The sequence below is a fragment of the Camarhynchus parvulus genome, chromosome 2, assembly GCF_901933205.1.
Source record: "Camarhynchus parvulus chromosome 2, STF_HiC, whole genome shotgun sequence".
In the NCBI taxonomy this organism is placed as follows: domain Eukaryota; kingdom Metazoa; phylum Chordata; class Aves; order Passeriformes; family Thraupidae; genus Camarhynchus; species Camarhynchus parvulus.
Window position 1 is genome coordinate 25,790,038 of NC_044572.1, and position 23,066 is coordinate 25,813,103.

The 23,066-nt window shown below is 36.1% G+C and overlaps 1 protein-coding gene across 1 annotated transcript in view; it reads right to left on the bottom strand.

Annotated features, from left to right (window-relative positions):
• The window catches only part of COL28A1 (collagen type XXVIII alpha 1 chain), a 56,913-nt gene that overhangs the window by 18,672 nt on the left and 15,175 nt on the right, over positions 1–23,066 (bottom strand). Inside the window, 14 exon segments of the mRNA XM_030943571.1 lie at positions 2,123–2,191; positions 3,645–3,716; positions 7,512–7,580; positions 10,363–10,431; positions 11,062–11,133; positions 11,697–11,765; positions 13,665–13,736; positions 14,698–14,766; positions 16,074–16,142; positions 16,665–16,733; positions 17,497–17,565; positions 18,494–18,562; positions 19,487–19,555; positions 20,769–20,837. Of these exon segments, the coding sequence (XP_030799431.1) occupies positions 2,123–2,191; positions 3,645–3,716; positions 7,512–7,580; positions 10,363–10,431; positions 11,062–11,133; positions 11,697–11,765; positions 13,665–13,736; positions 14,698–14,766; positions 16,074–16,142; positions 16,665–16,733; positions 17,497–17,565; positions 18,494–18,562; positions 19,487–19,555; positions 20,769–20,837 (975 nt within the window).

A 23,066-nucleotide genomic window follows, 5' to 3' on the forward strand; every position in this document is an offset into this window, starting at 1 on the left:
CAGTGCCAGATCCAGACACCTCTTAAACACCTCTAGGAATGGTGACTCCACCACGTCCCCAGGCAAACTATTCCAGTGCTTGACCACCCTACCAGTGAAAAACTTTTTCTAATATCTAATCTGAATCTCCCTCTCTCAGACTAAGCCATATAACAGCTACCTTATGATTTAATTAAATATATATGTAATTTTATTACAAGGCTTACAGTGATTTAAGAATAACTGTGATAAAAATACTAGATGCCATGTTCACCACTGCAAAAAGTGGGCATATTTACTTTTACTTTGCACCTTTTATCCCTTCATCCCCAATGCATTTCATGATCCCATACTGTACTTCCATCATGCGTGATCTAGGTTGGAAGTTTTCTGATAATTATACAGCTGAAGAGTTTCTTGTCCCAGCAATTACATGAATTCATGGTTGTAAGAACGGAATGGACTTATGACCCACCTTTGAATCTCTGATATAAAACAGGCATCATGATTTTCCAAGTATATTTCTGTATAGCTGTATATTTGTGATACTTTTCAGAAAAACAGCCACAAACACTGACTTTAAAACTTCCAGTTGTGAGAAATTTCACTGCAATAATTCTAGTGGCTTCCTTTCACTTAAAAAAAGGAAATTATTTCTTTCCATTTTGGATTTAACTAAAATTTATTTCTATTACTCCCCTCTAGTCCCACTGAAGTTGTGATATACACTTCTGGACTTCATAATGCTTCAACCATGGCATCATAGTGGGAGATCATCTTTTTTTGATAATATGACTTTCCAATTCCTTTTCACTAAGAAACACTACTTTCCAGAATTATGCATTTAGGAAGCAAGGAATAATTCAGATGTAATGATACCCCTAGATATCCTGAAGTCATAAGTTGTCTTTATCAATATCTGCCTTGATAATTTCATACAAGATTCTAGGATTTTAATGAAATGTTCTGTAGTACCAAGAATCATGTATTATAAGACTACATTATAGCTAGCCTGATATTTCTATTTGGAAAGTACAGTCTCATACAGAAAAATCTAATTAGTGCAGCCATTTTTTGTAAATTTGTATTGAATAACATAACTGAAATCACTTTTAGTTCTTGCATTACTTGATGTGAAATGCCTTGTATTGATAGGCATTAATTCAAAAGAGAAGCATAAAGCCAGGTTTCCCAGATCCTAATGCCATTGGGACCATTCTGTGGTAATTCTAAAGTCAAGTCATTCTAAGAATGAATGTCCTTCAATTTTTTCTTTATTGTGGATGTTTTTGAGAGGTTATTGCAGTTTATTTTAAATGTAAATTCTCCTGTTCAGAGAACTGAAGTTGAAAGTTCCTTCTGTTTGGGAAAAAAACTTGTTTGGGCAATATTTCTTTTGCTTCCTTCTGCAACAGGCTGCCTGTTTTTTATTTCACATATGCAAAGAGGAAATCATTAATAAAACTACACTGGGATATTTTAAAGCAATTTGTTGTATGATTCTAGTCTTAAGTCTCTTTTACCAACTTTTTATAACATAATTACTATGTGAGTTTTTAGCTGATTTACATACTGCTTATAGTTTTATAAGACTTTAGCTATTCTGTGTCTTATGGAAAACCTTGGAAGATTCAGTGTTGTACTTCAAATACCTTTATCAGTTTTTTTGTTTGTTTGGGATTTTTTGAGTTTTACCTCTAAACAAATAATCAAATTATTTTAGATAAAGGTTTATACTCTTCTCTTAGGAATCCAACTTAAAAGATATCTTAGTACTTCCATGTAACCCTTAACCCATTTTTTGGCCTCATCCCTCACACTTCTGCCAGAGAAAGGAAGGGCATAACTATTAGGCAATACTGTTCTTGTGTTGGATCCTGACTTCCACCAGCATCTAGAAGCTTCCTGGGCTTTGGATGTATGGAAAACCTGCAAATTTGTATCCAGTGTGAGGATAAAGTGAAAACTAGTTTCTCTCACATCAGAAAAGTCTATCACAAGCTTTTCTTCTAACAGAAATGAAAAGTGGGAGATGAGAATGCAGCATTTTGTCATATATTTGTCGTTCTCATCCAATGCATTTTTTGGAAGATGCCTACCTTGTTTACAAGTCAGGTCCATTGGTCTACCATTGGACAAATACCTTTGGTCCAGCATCTCCCACGTCTTTTGGTCCTTCTGGTCCTGCAGGGCCTGCTGGTCCTGGCGGTCCCTGGAACAGCAGAGAAATAAAGCATGGTCAGTAGTTGTCTTAAGGTACTTGTGTTTTTCAACAAAGAAGAGAATTTCTTCACATTTCTTTTTAGGGAAACCTGAAAAGACTCAGATTGGTGGAAAAAAGTACAACTCTTGATTTAACATTGTTCTCAGCTCAAGGAAAACAGTGAGAAAGCAGACATTGCTCCATGATTCATATGCTGCAAGCATTAGACAACTGAAATACCAGAGCTAACCCATCTAAATTTAGGGGTTAGGTAACCCTAACATATTTGTGTGTACTTGTGCTTGGTAGTCTATTCTCCTGAACTCCCTGCTCAATTCATCTGCCCCTTCAGCTGCCTTTCACAGTGCTGGAGGCATTCCTAGGCTCCCTTTCAGCATTCATAGGGCAGATGGCTTTGACCCACCCTGCTACCTACTTAACCACATAAATCTTGTCCATATCTGACAGTGCTTTATGAAGTTGGTCTTTCCAGCTCATGGGGCACAGAATGGCAGGGGAAAGATGTTACCATGAGACAGCACAACAGAACCTTTACATGTTACACAACATGAAATGTGTCAGGTACGAGGCATTACACCAGGAGTTTTGAGTCAATGCCGCATGTAATAATTCTGATCCCAAAGGACTTTCTCAGCATCAGTTTGAATGATAGGAAATCGGAGCTGAGTAGGAATTTAGAAGCCCTCAGTTCCCACCTCAGTGCATTTGGGAGTGCTTGGGAGGGCTGTAATTTGAAATAAAGCTGGATTAGACACATAAAGAAAATAGTGCTAGTAGAAGTTTGACATGTGGTGGTTGAAGGACGGCAACAGTATTTCCACTTTCTAGTGGAAAAGAGAGAGGCTGGTCAAACATGTCTATGTGGTTTTGGGTGACTGAAATTTAGGATGATATGTCCTTGTAATGGAACGTGCCAGCTGGAAAACTCAGATATTAATTCCTTCTGAAGCCAAACATCAGAAAAGCAGGAGGTGAAAAAAATCTTCAAATTAGAGGATTTAACTGCCCAGTATGTTAAAAAAACAGCTGAAAATCCAAGGAACCGGAACTGCAAAATTTGGTCAAGCAGATGGTATCAGAAATCTTGATCAGAGAAGAGCAAAGAAAAGGGAGGCAGAAAAATAATTAAAAATAGTGATTATATTTAAACACAAATGAGCAGCCATAAAGATTTTTATGGAATTACATGGTGTCCCTTTCATGACAATGAAATGAGAACCATTTATATCCAGCTCCAACTGCTTGTACAACTGGTACTGTATCTAGAAAAGGGCTTCATTTAAATTCGCTAGAGGATGATTAACTGCACTTAGTTAGGTAACTAAATCTAAGCAACTAAATATTGTGTTATCACATAGTAATTTTGTTGGGGTTTTTTTTTTGTTTGTTTGTTTGGTTTGGTTTTTTTGAACACAAAGTACAGAATTAAAACTCTACTTACAGCTTCACCTTTGTCACCTTTGTCAGCTTTTGGTCCTTCGGGTCCAGGTGGTCCAGGTAGTCCTGGGTGCCCCTAAACACAAAACAGGAAGTCAGAAATTGTGCCACTACCTGGACTATCACAGTATAAAGAATATTAACAAATATGTAAGGAAGCTGTTTAAAATCTTTTTGGAAACATAGAATAGCAGTCACCAGCTCTTAAAATTCATTCACAAAGTTCAGGAATTGCTATGCTTTTTTTATTGTGGTTTCAACTGAATTAATTAAAATTTTAGAAGAATAAGAATTCTTATTAGGAAGTTGTTAATTTCTGGATTTGTTGTTTCAGAGAGAAATTTCCAGAGCATTGACTTTGTATTCAGCCCATACAAAGTTAAATTTATTTTCAAAACCAAACTTTTTATCATTTTGGGGGTAAGTTTGAGCAATAAGAACTGAATTCAGAATACTGAACTATTATATGCCAGACTTAAATTATACGTGCACATTTTTCACTTCCAAGTAATCACATTGGTTCTCTCATACAGGAAAGCAAAACTTCATTCTGCAAGGGAAAGTAGGAAAATAAAGAAATACAACAGTTATAAGAAAAAGAGCAGTCTAAAATGCTCTCTTATCAAGAGACAATCACTCCTTCTGTTGACTCTTCCACCAACTCCCACTAAAGGTTTGTGCATCTGCAAAACCTCAATGCTTCCTTTCATGGCCAGACAAGAAGCAAATAGCAAACTTTCCCTCTTTCCTCACTACAGTGAGAGTTTTTCTGACCTTTTTTGAGAAAATTAGCTGAGCTTGAAATAGACTGTTCACAGAACCCAGAAAGAAAATATGTTGCTTTGAAGCATCTCTGAGGGTATGCTGCTGGTCTGTACTGTAGATGCTCATGTGAGAGCACCAGCAATGGGAAATCCTCATGGATGTGTGTATGTCCCACCTGCACCTCCCTCCAAGCACGGTATGGATATTGTGGCTGTACAGAGAGAGCTGCATGCCCTTCACTCCATCCCACAGAACCAAGAATTGTTGATACACTCTATGAAAGAGCGCTGCAGAGAGCTGTCAACAACTTCTTGAGTGTTGTTAATGTACATAGGTACAACATATCCTCAAGAATAATTACACACAAATATACTAATATTTCCCTGTCTACTCCACTAAAAGGAAAAAACAAGGAAAATAAAACTACAAGGGACAGAAAACTGTTGTTTCATTGTGCATTGTGCCTGTAAATTTCTACAATAATATAATACTTCATGAAATCAAGAAGAGAGACCAGTTAGCAGCTCAGACCTCAGCACCTGGTTTGTCTGAATACAATGTCCAAGTCTGGACAACAAACCAGCTTGTATTTTAGTTGGATATACAACTAAAACAAACTTCTGGCCAAAATCTCCTGTCCCATGAATGTCTCTACCATAGACACAAATAATGTATTCTTATTAACCAAGTTAGTCCTATCAGAAAAATGGAAGAGATGCTTTAAGTTACACATCATAGGTTTAGGCTAGCAGGTAGGTAAATGAAGAAAGACAAGGTAGACTCAATGTTCTGGGTAAGATGAAACCCTGAAATTACTTTAGATGAAATACGGATAGTGATCCAAGCATGCCTCATGCCTAAGTAAATTTTATATAGTAGGTCATTCCTGTATGAATCATGTCCATTCTTGAACCCAATGGGAGAGTTTCACTGAGAGACTTTAAACAGATGCTGACCGCCAGATTCAAACTGTGTCAGCTCTTGAAGATGTCTCTTCATGTCTCCTAATTTTCAAATGATGGAATTTTGGTCCACCTCTGTAAAAATTTACACAACCAGCATTCTTCTAGATCATAAATAGCTTTATAATGGAAAGTCAATTTCACCTCTTCCTGATTCTTAATATCCATAAATCTTAAACTGTGAATAAAATGAGAAATGTTTCAGAAATGTTTGATAACATTTTTATTTAACAAGAAAGGAAAACATAAATCATGGGTTCATATCTATTTTTATGTCTAATCTCACTAGAGTAAAAAAAAACCCAAACAGATGTTTTTGTTTAATCCCAGCAGGCCACTGTAAATACCAAATACATACTAACACATTCTCTTCTGTGAGAATTGGGATTTTGTCATGTGTCTGGGCTAGCTATTAGTAGCATAACCATAAATGCTATAAATCTACTTAGGTCAAATCTACGGCCAAATCATATATAAGAAACAGTTCTCCATCCAGATTATTTTGTTGGGGCTTTTTAAGCAGTCACACAAGAGGTGGCCTAGGAGCAATTCTGGGATTACTGCTTCCCACAGTTCTGTGGTGTCTGGAAGAGAAAATCACAGCGACTCCCTCTAAGTCAGTGCACTGCTAAGAGAGTAAATGCCCCTGATGCCACAGATAGTCTGCTAAATGAATTCATCTGCTTTTCCAGCCTTTCCGGGGCAGGTTCTAAAGTGTAGCAGTGTGGTAAAATGGATGGTGTTTGCTGCTACCTTCCTGAAAGCATCTTCTGAGAAAGCCACCTGGGCAAGTACAGTCATTCAATCCACACTCACACCACAGCTGGGTCAGCAGAGAAAGAGGGAAAGGGTCTCTGTGTAGAACTTCAGCAAGATTTATTGCAGAGTCACACCAAACGAGTCCAGGGACAAAAGCCAAACAAACAGGGCAGGGTCCTGGGTTAAGTATGGGGTCACAGCCAATCATTTGGAGGCACTGGGGTAGTACAAAGGGCAGGGCAAAAGGCAATGACCTATGGGGAAAGGGCAGATTAACATAACACTGCAGAGGATCATGGGAGAAGCCCCTTTCGACTCTCCCTAAGGAGTGAGGCATTCTCCAAGGCTGTGGTAAATTGTTCCAGGGCAATATCCTAGAAGCTTCCTTAATACGCTCAAAGGCCTCCATACTAAAGCAGTTTTCTAAAGTAGTAATATAAAGATAGTTGCTTCTACACCCTTTCAAAACAACAACAAAAATGTATATAAAAGTAAATCTTGCATCCATGGTGATTAAAAATAAAATTAAATAGCTATTATAATCAAAACCTAACTGATTAAGGATATGACTGCACAGATAAGTCATGTTCATCACTTCTTTTTATAAGAATAATAGAGTGAAGTAATTCATATATTATAGACAAAGGAAATTTGGAGTTTTCAAAAATCAGAAATAAAAGTTTCTGAATGGTTCAATGTGCTATTCAGCATCCTCTGGTAGAGGTACTGGTAGGACTGTGTCAAGCCAGGAGTAAATTCTATTACTGGTAAAATATTATCATGCAAAATCTCTTTAATTAAGTGGCTTTATTTTGAGTTACATTGTGTTAGATAGGCATACACTAATTGATTTCTGAATTTGGGTCTATTGTCTATATTTCCACAAAGTGAAGTGATGGAATTGAGCAGAATATTTTACGTGCAGACATGGGAAAAGGAAAAAAATGTTTCTGAAGAAGGTTCCAAATTTTAGTCTGGAAAAGAGATAATAAGAATGGTACCTTTCCCTGAAATACTCCCTTATCAGATGATGCAGAAGTCTTAAAGAAAGTTGCAGCCCAGATGGCAAGTGACAGAAGTATAATATGATATAAAGTGTGTTAGAGGGAAAGAGGTGAATTTGAAGAACTGTGCTCCTGATGAAGACTTCCTATGGGAAGTTGTAGGGTGAGGTACACTGGACTAGCTATCTATACAATTTTGTGTTTCTTCTTTGTAAAGATAAGAAGTTTATTTTAAAAGTAGACATAACCTGGAATGATGAAAAAGTTGAAGAATTAGTGAATTCCTTTACTTAAAAGGTTCAAGTGGTGTCTATATTTTCACGGGATTTTTGTTATGTCTCACACTTATTTACTTTCTATCTTTCATCTAAAAACTCCTACCGTTGGTCCCATTATTGAATTTCCAGGACGTCCATCATCTCCTGGTGGTCCCTGGTATCCTGGATCCCCCTATGCAAAAAGAAACAAATTCAGAATTATATTAACTATATTCAGTTTTAACTTCAAAAGTTTTACAGAGAAGAACAAGTATTCAGTTCTTTCTTACAGAGACAATTTTTGAGCTAGGTAACATGAAACCAGTATTTCTAGAGGAAGGTTTCACTACCTTAATTCTGACCTCTTTCACACTACTGCTTCTCCCCAGCTGTGTAAAAGAGTTTGTTCTACCTTGACAAATAACTTGATGGCTTTAGTTTTCAGATGAAGGTTGAATGTCATAATTCACTTTGAGAGGCCAGATGCACCTGTGGCTCCTGCCTGCTTTTGCCCAAAAGTAGGCTGCATAACCTTGTTTCTGTCAGAGCACAAAGAGAACAGCAAGGAAATTCAAAGACAAGCGCTGAGACAGAGAATGTTTAGAAAACCTATAGATGCGATGGCATAGCTTCAAAGTTGCAAGTTCCATAGTCTGAAGTCTCAGGAAGAAATTCGAGTTTTCCACAAATATTATACAGCTCAACTCTTTGGTAGTCTGTCAGTGGCTTTCCGGGAAAGCAGTCAGGCTTAGAACTCACATTCCTTATGTTAACCCTTCACGGAGCAGAATTTGGCTCCGTCCGGTGTTTAAACTTTGGAAATAGATGTTTCACTCTTCATTAAGGAACTTAGTAAGAAAAGCTAAATTTGCAATGAAACACTTGCAATTTCTCAATTAGAAGAACATGCAGTATTTTAGGAAACATTCACTAGAGAATGCAATTAAATGCTCTAATGCTCTAAACCACTGAGCAGCTGTAACCATGACTAAGAAATATTAGAAAAAACAGCTTTGTAATGTCACTGTCCCCACATTAATAACAGCATAATGATTGTTTAGGGAAATATAACTCCACAAATGTGGATGTAGCTTAAAAGAAACAAACTCCCAATGGACACAACCATGGCTGCCCAGGAGGTAAGACCTCTAGCAATCACTAATCACCATCTCAGATACTTAGAGATGTCCCAAAAAGACCTCAGACCCCCAGAAATTACTCCAAGCTTTGAGAAACATTCTCTGCATTAGAAATTTACTGTGTCTATCTTCTCAATTGCAGACACCAGGATGTTTTAGGAACAAAATCAATAGTTATCATTGTACTTTCCACACCTGAAAGATAAAACAGACCTGTGTACCTGTTACATTATTGATCAACTGTCCAAAATATAGTAGATATTTGTTTAAATCAAAGTAGTTATGATGGAACTGAAGAGACAAAGTTTTTTATATTTTCAAAAAATCAACTTGCATTTTATAATTACCTAAATACCAGCTTTTTCCACCAGCTACTGCCCATATAAGCCCTGCTTTAAAATTTAGTAAAGAATTCCAAAAGACTCCTACAGACTTCATTGGATTTTGGATAATGACCCATCTGCTATGAAAGTTGTATGAACTGTACTGAACAGAATAAAATCATAGGGAAAAAGACAAGGAACTCTACAAAATTATTTTTCAGCATGAATTTATTAATGAACAACCTTGGCTCCCTTACTTGTCTATTTAAAAATGCCACAGTAACTGGGAAAATACAAAGAAAGGAGACTGATTTAATGAAACTTGTCCTCATACAAGTTGTGCCTTTTAGCATGTCACCTGTATTCTCCTCACATAAAGTTTGTCACATTATTATGGCTTGAAACCAATATAGGAGATATGGGCACCTCACAATCTTCTTTTTTTCTTCTACGTGGTTATATTTTTACCCTAGGTATACCCTGAGCATTTTGCATTTTTGTCTTTTTTTCTCCTCCATGCACAAGCAAGTTCAAAACACATAATATCTCTCTGTGATGTCCTATTGCCAGACTGTATATGTCAGATATATTGTATATGCCATACCCTCCTGTACTTGTGGGGTGGGGCACATATATTTTTAAGGAAGAAGAAAAATGGGGATGATATTGCTTCAGAACAATACGATATGCATTAGTGATTCCCTGACTCTAACAACTAACACCAAAAGTGAAAAATATCAACTCAAGTTGAAGCCACCTGACATATTATAAAAATAATTATTTAAGTAACAAGAGTACTTTATTATTTAAATATCACTGAATTTTATAACAGGAATAATTTAAGTAACAAAAGTGCTTTATTATTTAAATATCACTGAATTTTCAAATATTTTTAAAACCTTCAAAGTTAGGGTTTTTTTGCTGAATCCACCTATTTTACTCAGCAGGACAAGTCCCTGATATTTCAAGTACATTTTTCCCATAGAGAAAATGAGATGGATGAAGCCCTAGCTATCTTGTACATGACATTTCAAGTAGGACATATAGGTCAGCTGTTCATTTGGAAGTGACATACAAACACTCATCTCAAAAAAAAAAGAGCATATAACACCCTAGAACTATACATAAACATATTCTGGCAGGATTTTAATGCTAAATTTTAAGAAGCAAAAAGCATCGCAAATTTGGAAAAAAATTCCAACTTCAAACTAATTAATTTCACAGGAGGGACCCAACCAAAACAGAAATCTAATAAGTTTTTGGGTTTTTTAAACAAATGGCTTCAGGAGCAAGTCATTATGTACCAAGTTCAGCACGCTATTAAAGGTCCTGGCCCTCTAACACTGACTGTTAATTTTTAATACTTTTTAGTCCTTAGTTCTGAAATTCAGTATTCTTGTTCCTACAACAAGTAATTTTAAGTTCCTTAAACCAGATTCTTTTAAGTTTGACAAAAATGTACTCTAGAAATTTCCAATCTCTGGTCTCTAGAAAATACGTATCAGATAGTCACCTTTGGTCCAGGAGGTCCCCAAACAGATGATCCAGGTACACCAGGGGGTCCTGTTTCTCCACGATCACCCTGTTACAAAATGGTATAATGTAGACTTAAACAGAGAGTTTGACTTTCTGAACTAAAAGTAGCTACAATATAGATCTACCTGCAAAATAAGCAATAATGTAAAAAATACTTAAATCAACATATTGTCCTCATGAAAGCTGGTCTAAATTTAATGTTTTAAATAACTATTGGTTGAACTGTATATTTGAATTTTTTTAGTTTTAATTTTTTTGTCTGGCTCACAATCCAACAGAATAACAAGAACACATATTATTTCAATTTCCTTATAATTCATTCAGAGCAACACTTACAAAATATTATAACAGAAAGTCAATGATTCAAAGTAAAAATTTTGGAAATACTCATGATTAGAATCACTTGGACAACTTTAGTTTAGCTTATTAATGCTCATGCTTAACTATTTACATATATTTATATATATTATATCTTTAACTATTATATCTTTAACTATTCTTTTTCTCCTTGATACCACTGTGTCATTTAGGATAGATGATGGAAATATTTCTGCTTTCCCTTTGTTCTGTTAAGTCTATAAGCATCAGATGCTTGAGAAATTTTTACACTGCATAAGCTTCATAGCTTTTTAAATAAAATACAAAGAGAAGCATTACCACGGAAGAACAAGCTTACTTTTGGTCCAGCTGGGCCTGTTGGTCCTATTGGACCAATCATTCCTTCGGATCCTTTTTCTCCAGGGTCACCCTGAAGAAAACAAACTTTTTTTCAGTCACAGCAAAGATTCATTCACAGCTGCATCTACAGAAATAGCCCAAACCACAACAAAAATTATTAACCCATAGAGACGTTTAGATGTTCCACTACAAAGGAGATCCTGCTCACTTCTAGAATGTGACCCAAATGTCCCAAATTATATGAAATGGGAGATAAAAGTTGTCTCTCTACTAATACATCTTTCCAGACTTTTAATTTCATATTAAGATATCTAACTATTCTCCTAATTTCTCTAAGTTTCTCTCTCTCTATCAACACACTAAGCTAATCTGTCACTTCTGAACTTTAATGAAAATTTTGTACTGAATTTTTAGGAAATTTCTACTCCCTATTAACTTTAGTCTCTGTGTTTAGGGTCTGATTTTGCTGCACTTGTTCAGGCTACACTACACATTGCTCTCTCTCTTCAATCCTTTTAAATCATCAGCTAAAATAGAATTGATACTTACGATATAATGAATGAAAAAGTAGGTCAGAATCCAAACTCTTACAAAAGTCTGTAGTATTTCCTCAGCATGCACAACAAGTCATACCTTTTGACCTAAAAGTCCTTTGCCAGGGGGTCCTTCTGGGCCTCTTGGACCTTCTTCTCCCTTTTCCCCCTAACAGAGATTAAATTATTAATTACTTTTCACGTAGTTAATTTTACTGATAAAGTTATGAGAAACAATGCTTGCATAAATACTTTCCCCAAAAATGTCAGTAAATATCTGGTTAATTCTTTTCCTACAAAGACTAAAGTATTCTGTCTCTTAAAGTCTTGCAACCTCCTACATTCATAGTCCTTATTTTCACAGACATTTGTAATAGTGCCATTTGCAACTACCTCAATCTTTTGTAGCAAGGATTCCATGCATATACTTAGAAGAGGAAGAGAAATGCTTGCAAACTTAACAGAAAATGTCTTGATGGACCAATTCTGGGAAGTAATTTTAGACCAATCTATAGCCAGTGGCCAATCCAGGCCGAAAATATTTGCCAGGAACATTACATTATATAACTCAAAAATAGCCCACACAAAACATTCTCTTAAGGAACATAACCTACAAAATATTTATGCATAATACAAGCCAGATTAGTATATAGGGATACCTATAGGTAATTTAGAGAGTGAAAGGTAGATAAAAATGAGGTTAAAATCCATTTCTGATTTGAACTGTTGATGAAAGTGATATTACAGAGCCTGTTGTTGATAAGCATCAGTCTGGATCCCACTGTGGTGAGACACTGTCACACCTGCAAATAACTGCTGTAATATCACCATGCTACTTACTGCAGGCATCCAGCTGTTCTGTGCACTGCCCTGAATACCCAGGGTAGCTGCTCAGTTCTACTATTTTAACCTCCAATGGCTTGCAACAGGAAAGGTGACAACAGAATTAATCATCAGAGTAAAGACAATATGCAAGAGAAAACACCAAAAACCCAGCATGATCATCTGTAACTTTAACCCAACATTTACTCTTAATGCTGATGCACTTCTGATACACTGGAATCTTACTTTTTGAGCAGGGGATGATAAAAATTTTTAAAATATAATTAAGTAGCAACAGAAATGCCACATATTTTCTCACAGAGGAAGGCTTACCACTTCAGGCTGGAGCTTGTCTGACTGCACTTTTGGGTGACAAAAACGTGACGTTGCATTCTTAATAGTAATATTTATTACTATTCAAATATTTTCTAATTTACTATTATTATTCAAATATTTTCTGATTTAAAGCCCACAGTCAAAAATGCTGATTTGCTTACTCCAAATTATGTTTAGTTTATCAATTCTACATGTCAGCCAGCTGCTACCCTCTTGTAAGAGCTGCACAGTAGCTGTCTGGAGGCAGCTGGATTCTCAGCAGCAGTTAAAAATGCAAAGCACTGACTTTTGCTTACTCAGCGGTTCATTCATTGTGGAAAGAGTACAATTAAAAGCTTTCACTTAATTTGCTCTAAATTTACCATTTTCGGCACTCTGCTTTGCACCCCTCTAAATTACTGTCTGCCATTTTGAAATTTATGCTTCTTTTCCCAAATGTGGTGGAGTTTCTCCTAGATCCTCAGAGTTTCCCTTGAGAACAAACAGCCCTGGGTTCAGCTGTTTGTGCAGGGTCCTGCACCACAGATGGTAAGTTGCTGCCACAGCTCAGCACCCTGTGAGATGCCCTAAGTCCCACTGATGCAGCATTACTCCTCAGAGTCAGGAAAGGCCCGAAGAGGCCACCAGGAACAGGCTACAGACGTGAGCTACCTTCTTTCCAAGGAGATTGTGACATGTGACAGTAGTCAACTGCTCACAAAAGCCAGGGCTGCTGGCTCAAATGCAGCTCATTTGCTCATTCAGGTGGTAACCACTGTTAGTAGAGTCTGTTGGACACATCTCACCCAGTTCCCTATCCCTGGCAAAAGTATTGGCATACGCTTTCCTCAAGGGTGAACTCCACTGCACTGCTCTTCCTTCATCACTCTTTTTGTACACCTTTTACATGTGGTAAAATATATTTCCTTACCTTTTTCCCTGGCAACCCTTTCTCTCCCTTCACCCCCTTCTCTCCTGGGGTTCCTGGAAGACCTGTAGCTCCCTTAAAGAAGGAAAAATTGTTACATCTGCCTATTTAAAAAAATCATTTTTTTGTAAAATGGATTTGACAGTTTGTGAAAATATTAATTAAAGATAAATAATATTTTTCCTCAAATAAAGGTTGTTATTTCCAGTAAGTTAAATACTATATAGAGACACTAATTTTTAATACCCATAAAGTAAGTATTTGAAATTTCTCTCCAAGTTCCCCACCTATTTCATAAATCTTGGACTTGTATTAAATAAATTTGTATTTATTCAGTGAATAAAACCATGACTGAGTGCTGTTTGTTAGTCTGTGCACAATAACAATGTTATATGAATATAATTTACTTGCTAAGTCAAACATCTGGGACTTAAAGGATGATCAACCAAAAATGTCCAATAATTGACTGGACACTAACCCCTCATCATTTGCACAAACTGACCAAGGCATTACTTTTAACATTTACCAGAAAAAGTTGAAAGAATTTATAAGAAGCAGTCCTGCCAAGCATTGCTTTCATGATCCAAGAAAAAATCATTAAAAATAAGATGTCTGTGCCACCTTACCTGATTTTGGAAGCCCTACTTAAGTCACAAAAGATATGGTTAGCAGTCTTCAAAATGGCATCTGAAGCCTAAGCTTTAAGTTTTTTACATCTCTTCCAACACACAGACGGTAACACTGACAACCCTGTTGTCACACAGACTGGGTTTATTTTCCCATCAGAAAAAACAGGGGGACAGAGTTAGCAATCTTTCTAACAGGCCCTGGAAAGACCCCACTAGTTTAGAAAAGATTAGGGGAAAACTTTGTTCCAGTTATGGTAGTGGCAATGCTTTTACGACCCTCACTGAAATTCCTTCTTATTTTAACCACAGTTCATTTATACCAAAAAATCTTCTACTTGGTTTATCAGCTATTAGTGGAAGAATTAAAAGACCATATAAAGAACAATTAAAAATAAAAGCAGGCTCACTTTAAGTCCTGATGAGCTAATTCCTGGAAGACCTGGTTCTCCTTTTTGTCCAGCTGTACCTGGTTCACCCTAGCAACAAAAAGTCTTTAGTTTAACAGAGAAACACAGTTTGGCTTCTTTGACTTTTGCACAATTTAATTAGCTGCTTACACAGAGAGGAGGATATGATGACATTCTACAATTCTATGATCCTAAGTGGTCAAGATTTCAACTGGAAAAGCATGTTCTTTAAAATCCCCTGTAACTTGTAGGACTGCATCTATTTTATTTAACCCTGCAGTGGGCAGAAAGTCGAAGTGAATCATTCCAACTTTATTCCTTATGCTTCAATGCATTTTTTTTACTTTACAGGACTGCCTCAAAACCTCTTTGGTCCCTGAATGAAAAATGAGTCCAAATAAAGAAAAATCAGAGGTCCTGCTTAAGAGAAAGTTTTAGCCTCCTAATTATTTCCTCCTGTAGTTCTAAAACAGTTAAAGAGATAAGAATTCAATTTTTTAATTTTGCTTTATCACCTGAAGTGAACTGGCCTACCACATAACATGTTTCCCAGACACCTATTTTTCTCTACATTAATATTAAATATTGCTGCTTTAACTGCTGCTTACACGCCAAAATTACACCCAGAATAAAATTACTGGTTTTCTCATGCTTTTTCTACACTGACTAACATCTTTCCTTCAAAAATCAAGGTGATTACTAACAACACTTCTGATTTACAGTTCGTCAGTTTGTTCCATTTGGTCTTGTCATATTTCAGCAACTCCTCTTTCCTCATCTGACAGTGTTCACCTGACACTTTACCACTAGAGGCCTGGACTTTGACAGCAATAATTGTTTTACTCACTTCTGTGTTCTCTTCCAGCTTTCCCTCCTTCTGCAGTGCAGGGTCAGCTAAGTACACTTTATTTCTTTTTTCTGTCCTAGTCTTTCTGTCTTTGGTTTTCGTTCTTTCTCATGATGACCATGGAAGGTTGAAAGCCAGGCTGAAGATGTAGCCTGAAGTTTCAAAACCATCACTGAACTAAAGCTAAACTGTTTGGTAAAGTGATTTACTTGAACACAGCATATATGTGGCACCAAACTCATTGGACACAAAGATGCCTGAAATACCCTCTTCTTAAAAATATGTATTCCTTTAGAAACAGAAGTTCATATTCCCAAAGGCTAAGGGCTAATTCTAAGCAGGTAGAAACCATATATTCCATTTGGGGAAGATCTTGATAACATGGATGGCTTTCTAAGATTCAAAAGGAATTATTATCTCCTATAAAGTTACATTTTCTTCTCATCAAACACATTTTTGAAAAGCCTGGAAAAGATACTTAGCGTTTTGTGACAGCGCTGCTTTTAAAAAACAATGTCTGAACCATCACCTTTGGTCCTGGCCAACCAGAACCTCGAGAGCCTTTTGCCCCAGGGTTTCCTGGTGGACCCTGTGCACCCTATAAAGCAAAATAAGTGAGTTTTAGTGCATCATACTCTTCCACATCTGAAAATCACCGCATGTCCATCTTTCAGTTAATAACAATTTTATCTTACCTTTATATGAAATCTTCCTTCCAAAATTAACAGAACCCAGATCTTTTGGAATGTTTCAGTTTATCCAACTGCTGAAGGGTGTGTTCAAGTCTCAAAGGCCTTGACATTCAGAATTGGTAGGTACTTAGCCTTGTAAAATTCTTATGTATAATATATCACTGCCAGAGCAATGCCATCTGATTTACCTCCTATGCAAATTATTATGCAGATTAGACCAAGTTTACATTTGCTTGATTCTAAGACCATTCAAATCAGTCAAAATCAGTTGTATTTACAAGCTTTGCTTAAAAACTAATTTGATACATTTGAAAATGAAAAATCACTATGAGATTTTTAATGTCTTTACATTAAAATTAGAGCTCTGATAAAATATGAAATGAAAACTTTATGCAAATCCTCATTACATGTCCAAAATGTAGACTTACCTGCCTTCCTTGATGGCTTGGTCCTGGTGGTCCTGGTGGGCCCTGTGGTCCCACCTGGCCTTGGTCACCCTACAGAAAAGGTATTCCCAAGAAATAAATTCCAATAGTCCATGGTATCTGATTAGTATATTTAAACTAAACACAGAGTAGCAGGCCTCAAGCTGTATTATCATGAAGTCTGCTGCTTCTATCTGAATTAAAGAGAACTCTGAATCTCTGCCTATGAAAACTGATCTAACAAAAACAATGCCCCTTCTTCCCTACAAACTCTATCTTGTTTTATAACATTAGATGATCACACCTGTAATTTTATTAGAAGGATCCATAGCTCATCTTTACATACTGAAATCGATTTTAAAAATTTTCTTGTACAGAAATATAGACAGCTTCTTGCACAACACTCAGAAGAAAAACTCACAAATGTAAACACAGGAGCTGCAGAGTATATCAAAAACCTAAAAATATCAGTGTTTCTTTGCCTGTTCCAGGCCCATTAGATTAGAAGACTCAGGGATTTTTGCATTTTAAAATATTTATTTAAAAATTAAAAGATTTTAACTAGGATATTTCTGAAATTATTTTAGGAGAAAAAAATAGCACATTTCTTCCCTCATACTCCCAGCTGCATAGAATACAGTCATTAATGCTCTAAGTTAACGTTAATAGTCTCAGCTACTTGCATTGATGGAGCTGCATGGCACAGTGTCACATAGCTGCTCAAATTCAGGTAAAATATACCTTCGTATAGTTGTGATATTGAAAAAATTAATCTTAATTTAACTATAAATATAATTGATTATAGATACAATTATAAATATACTCTATGCCTCACCTTGTCACCTTTGACTTGGTCATCTTTTGGTCCAGGAGGACCACGGGCACTGTCAGAGCCTTTTTCACCCTAGAAATCAATGAGAGTTTTGAAATTTGTATTTAGAAACTTATAAAGAACACTGTCTTAGACAAACTGGTCATCACAATGTGGATAATGAGGAAAAAATGTATTCCTTTACAAACAAACTAGAAAAATAATCAATGGAATTACAAAATTAGAGAAAAGAAATTGGCTACAATTCATAACATACTTCATCTGCACTCGTGGTTTTGAACATATGACTTCAAAAGGAGAAAATTAAATACTAGGAGGAAGAAAGTTACATTTTGAAAACATGACAATATGCTCACTAGTCAAAGAGATCAGTTCAGAACTGAGTGCAAGGACATGACTGATGCCTTTTCCATAAAAGGAAGAAAAATCTCAGCTTAGTAATTCAAGGCTCTAGAGAATCTTGAAGCCACTAAGACAGAGGGAGATATTTTGATGGGAAGCTCAGTTACGATTTATTCATAATTTTTGTATTGTTTGTACATATTTTTTAAGAAGTTGACATGTATTAACCTAGCAAATGCCCTAAATGAGATAACTGTCCACAGAGACTCATACAACTCATCTTTCAGTCTCCCAAAATGGTAAGGCAAAATGAAAGCAGTTGCTGAATATCTTCTTCCAATACAGAACATAAATAGCTCAGTAGTTTTCTGGAAGACAGTTTGTCTCACTAATGCTATCAAAAGAAATTCTCTTATTAAACACATAAATAAGAGAATCATTAACTTACTACTGGTAGAGGGGACTGTACAATTTTTTTTGTAATTACCTGGATAGAATTTCTGAAATCAGTGGGATATTCTGGGAGTACAGTGATTCAGAAATCCAAGATCCATCATCCAGAGTTTTATACCAATGAAACGATCAGTGGCCTTAAATAACTTAGACACTACTTCAAATTTGGTCCACAATGTTAAAGAAAGTAATTTCCATAAAATACCTTATCTCCTTGAATGCCCTGTCTTGTTGAACCTTTTTCACCTGGTGAACCAGGAGGGCCAGATGGTCCCTGAAAGAAAAGCAAATATATATTCAAACTATACCAGCAGTTCAATTTTCTATAGAAAATTTATGTAATTTGCTAGTAGAGGATTTTGCAACACTTATGAGACTGGTAAGTAAAAATACTTCCACAATATCTGACTGAGCCCTAGCAATTAAAATGAACTGTAGCAACCATTAATTGGGTCATTTGGAATGGAATAAGGCAATGCTGAATTCATATGAGTTACATAATTAATGTCCAAAGACTGTACTCTTACAACTCAAATGAATCTGCAGATTTATTTATAAAAGGATTAGTATTACAGTGAAATGTATTCCCTATAATTTCACATAATTTCATTATTTTCACAATGAAAATCATCAATTTGAACATATTTATTGTACATAATGACAGGTTATATAGGTCACACTAGAGAATGTTAATTTTGATTTAAACAAATACAGAAATAAGTATTTTTCTAACACTTTCTGTCCTCTTGCAAAAGTCAGCTAACTATTTTAAAGCTAGTAAGTATTTTTTAAGGATGATCTTGATTAAACAAAAAGTTTCCACATATTTTTGTGAGAAAAATAGTTTTTCACAAATGAAAGTAACTTTCAAAAATACTACAATTAATCTAACACCCATCTATATTTGTGGCTTCATATGAACAAGAAAACCATACATTTTATACATTTCAGGAAGAAAAAGCAGCCACTGAGCATTAAATCAAGAGCTTGCCAAAGTTCTGTAATTCAGAAAATAAAGACATAATTAAAAGCATGTAATTTGGGTCCTTGTTCTTGATGGGATCCAAATTACACATAAGAGTTGAGGGATGTTTCATCTCTTTTACGTTCATCTTCTTAAAATTTTAATGTAGACAATTTTTAAAGATTATTGTCAACTTAAACAAGCAGGAGTACATATTTTATATCACTGACTTACAGGTAATCCTGGCTCACCAGTTCCAGGAGGTCCTCGCAATCCAATTCTACCTTCTCGACGTTCTGCACCCTTGTGAAAAAGAAAATTAGAAAGTTCAGTCCTAATTCAACTTGGTACTTTTGAAGAGCATAACATTTATATATAGGTGATTTAATGGCATCACCACAAAGGCTTGAAATCTAATGTGCAACTTCTCCAAAAGGAAAAAAAACCCATATATGATATTTTAGAAACATTTGAAAGTACCTTTCTATTAATACTTGAAACACTGGATTGCATTCCAGCACTCAAGCCATAGGGGTAACTGCTCAAAATTGCAAAGCCTAAGAGATGACAAGGATCAGTTAACTCAGACTAAATTTGGCTGCAGCACCAAAGCAGGAATGCTCAGGTGCGAGGGATGCTCACTGTAGCCTCTATCTAGGCTTGAATTGAATTGAATTGAAGCCTGCTTCAGTGGAATATGGGATTGCATGGGAACTCCAGGAGCTGTACAGTTTCTGCCTCTTCTACTTACAAGGCATCATAATCTTCACAATTTCTCCAGTTTACTGAGGACTGGGTGCTTCAAGGATAAGGGCACAGAGGATTTTTATCTTTCTACAAAGCAGTAAAGAGACAGGGGGTGATATTTCTTCTCCAAGAAATAGAGTGAAGTCTAGTTCTGCCCAATTTACATTTCTTGTCTAACTCTGAGATGCAGGTCTCTGACAAAATTCTTGTAAACTAAGGAGCCATGTTTCCTATGCAGATGCTTTTGTAGTTTTCCACTAGAAGATCTGGTTGGCCAGCATAGGCAGACATGACTTTTCCAAGGCTGGATTCCACCTTCTAGTCTTTTGCAGTAAAATAAGATGGAGGAATGAAATGCTGCATGAGAGAATCTTGTAAGAATATCTGTTCCCTAGTGAATGACAAGGCAAATCTCTCACTTGGCCATATATCACAGTGACTGAAATCCATTTCTATACCTTGAAGTGTGGTTTACTCATTAGTGCAAGCATCTGCTAGTGCTTGAAAATTATCTTGCACTCATTTTTTTTAATTACGCCTCATTTAAATGGCATTGTTTATTACTTCTATCAGTAGGATCATCATAGAAGTCAAGAGTTGCTGGAAAAGCAGGTCCATTATCTCTATCCTATGTGAATAAAAAACCATGTCACTCCGTTTTACATTTAGGTGATAAAAGCTCAACTTTGATAAAACTGTAGATGAGAAATTTCATTTAAAAAAATGACTACCCATAGCTATCACTTTAACAAACATATTTCTGAGTTACCTTGGGTCCTGGCGCTCCAATGCCAGAGGGTCCTGCAGGACCATAAGGACCTGGAGGGCCTTGTTCTCCCTAAAGAGAAAAAATGGAAAGAAACTATTCGTATGAATAGAAGTTTAAGCAAATTCTGACAGAGTGTCTTTCCAAAGCCTCATTTAGGGCTAGGGAAATACATTTTTCAAGTAAAAAAACCAAATAAACAAAACAAAACAATCTAAACCTGTCTTGAAGAAATATGTTTAGATTAGAAGCAGGGCCAATATCCTGGTCATACAAGATATAACAATTTTATAAACCACTCTTCCATATGCATCACGAAATATTTAAAAAATAATTTTTCTTGGTCCTTTTTTTGGTCCTGACTTCATCCAGTATTTTAGTACTTCCACAGACTTTTCTTGATAGAAACACAGGTATTTGGAAATGAAGAAGTGCTTAAGCTTCCAACATTGCACTCAAGGTTCTTGCCTCTACAACAAATGCACACACAGCATGACTGTTGCTCCTACTGCTATCTTTGACTGCAGCTCCTTCCTCTCATTTTCTCTTCAGTATACTGTGTTCCTAACAAAGCCAACACAGCCGCATAGTTACTTTTTGTTTTTACCAAAATGTGTTTGTTTTGTAGGAAGGTGTTAACTTTTGGGATTGAAACTTTTATTTACTTATAAATGGTATATGCTGAGTTCTGCAACCTTTCAATAACAATTTTGCACTTAAGAAGTCAATAGAAGTGTAAAAAATTACATTTCCTCACAAAATCAATCCTTTTTTAATCAGCCAAAGAATGAAGCTAAGATGCAGAAATGGAAAGATACAGCAGAGGTAAATATACAGTTTATTCTTGAAGCTGAATTTCTGATAACTATGCACTTGTTGTGCTATTGCTGCAGCTTTAGATCTAGAATAACATGGAACTTGATGTCCAGACTGAAATTCATTCCACTACAGAACAGTATAATAATTTGGAAATATCTAGGAAATTTAAAACTTATTCAAAATGCAAGATTTGCTGGCACATGTTCATAATCTAATAAATCAGTACAGCACCAGGAGAAGTTATGTTTTAAAAGGCACAAACAAAACTGCTATCATTCAGTGGAATGGCATATCTCTACATGGGACACTGATAGGGTATTAACAACATTGATATGCAAAAATACAGAACATAGCTAAAAAGTTTGACTGTCTTCCTAGATAGAACTTATTGTTTGGGTTTCCTAATAATATTTTCATGAAACCTTTGGACCAGAGTCACAATTCAGTTCATTTGTATACAGATTATCATAAATAATGCAATTTTTACTGATATAAAGCCAATTGAAAATTTACCAGTTTTCCTCATACCTGTGCTTTTCCTGATGTGTTCATTAGAAACTGATCAAGCAACAACAAAAATTCCTCAAACAACCCATCTTCTATGCTTCCTACAGCCTGGTGCCTGTGAAGTTTTGACTTTTAGCCTATAGGCTTCCTTGCCTCAGCACCAACTGTGGCTTCAGTACCTTTCCACTTGACAAGCCACATTAAAAGGTTCAGCCCCGTGCAGCTTCAGGGCCTGAAGACAGTTTGGGATGGACAGGGATGGATATACCCACTGCAAGAGGTGCCAGAGAGAGAACAGGCACAGGCAAGGCAAGGCAGTATGCTAAGCATTAGCTGCTCCAATTCACAATCCTTGCTTCTTCAATGGGGAAGGCAGGCTGAAATTTCTGTTGTGCCAGGATATATGAATCCAGAATGAATCCAAAAAATATGTGAGGTTGAAAATATATTTTAAAAAATATCCAACAGGTAAAAAAAATTTCAGCTGTACACAGCACCACTATGCCCTGGGCATGGCAAATGCCACTCAGCACATTGCCTTCAGCTGATAAAACAAAACCTCTGAAATGATTTAGGAACTTGTTGCATGCTGAAAAATGGTGTCTGATAAATACAGGCTCACATCTCAGCTGAAACAATAAGCTAACACCCTTTATTGTGCTTGGAAAGTGCTCTCCAATTTTTTTTTCTGTCACCCAAAAGGACATTGCATTTCCTGTCTGTGTTGACAGCCCCTGACAGAATTTCCTAAGGACAGTAACTCTGAGGGATGCTTCCTATCACAAATAATTCACTTCTTTGCAAGTTCACCCACATACTAGAGACATGCCTTGAATGCAGATGGGAGTCCTGCTGAAGTTAATATTTTTCCAAAAGCTCTATTTTTTAACTGTGATAAAAACATTACACCGTTTTCCTTCCAATAACTGGTGTCATGTGCCTTGCAAGAGCTGTTGCTGCAGGTATGGTACTGTT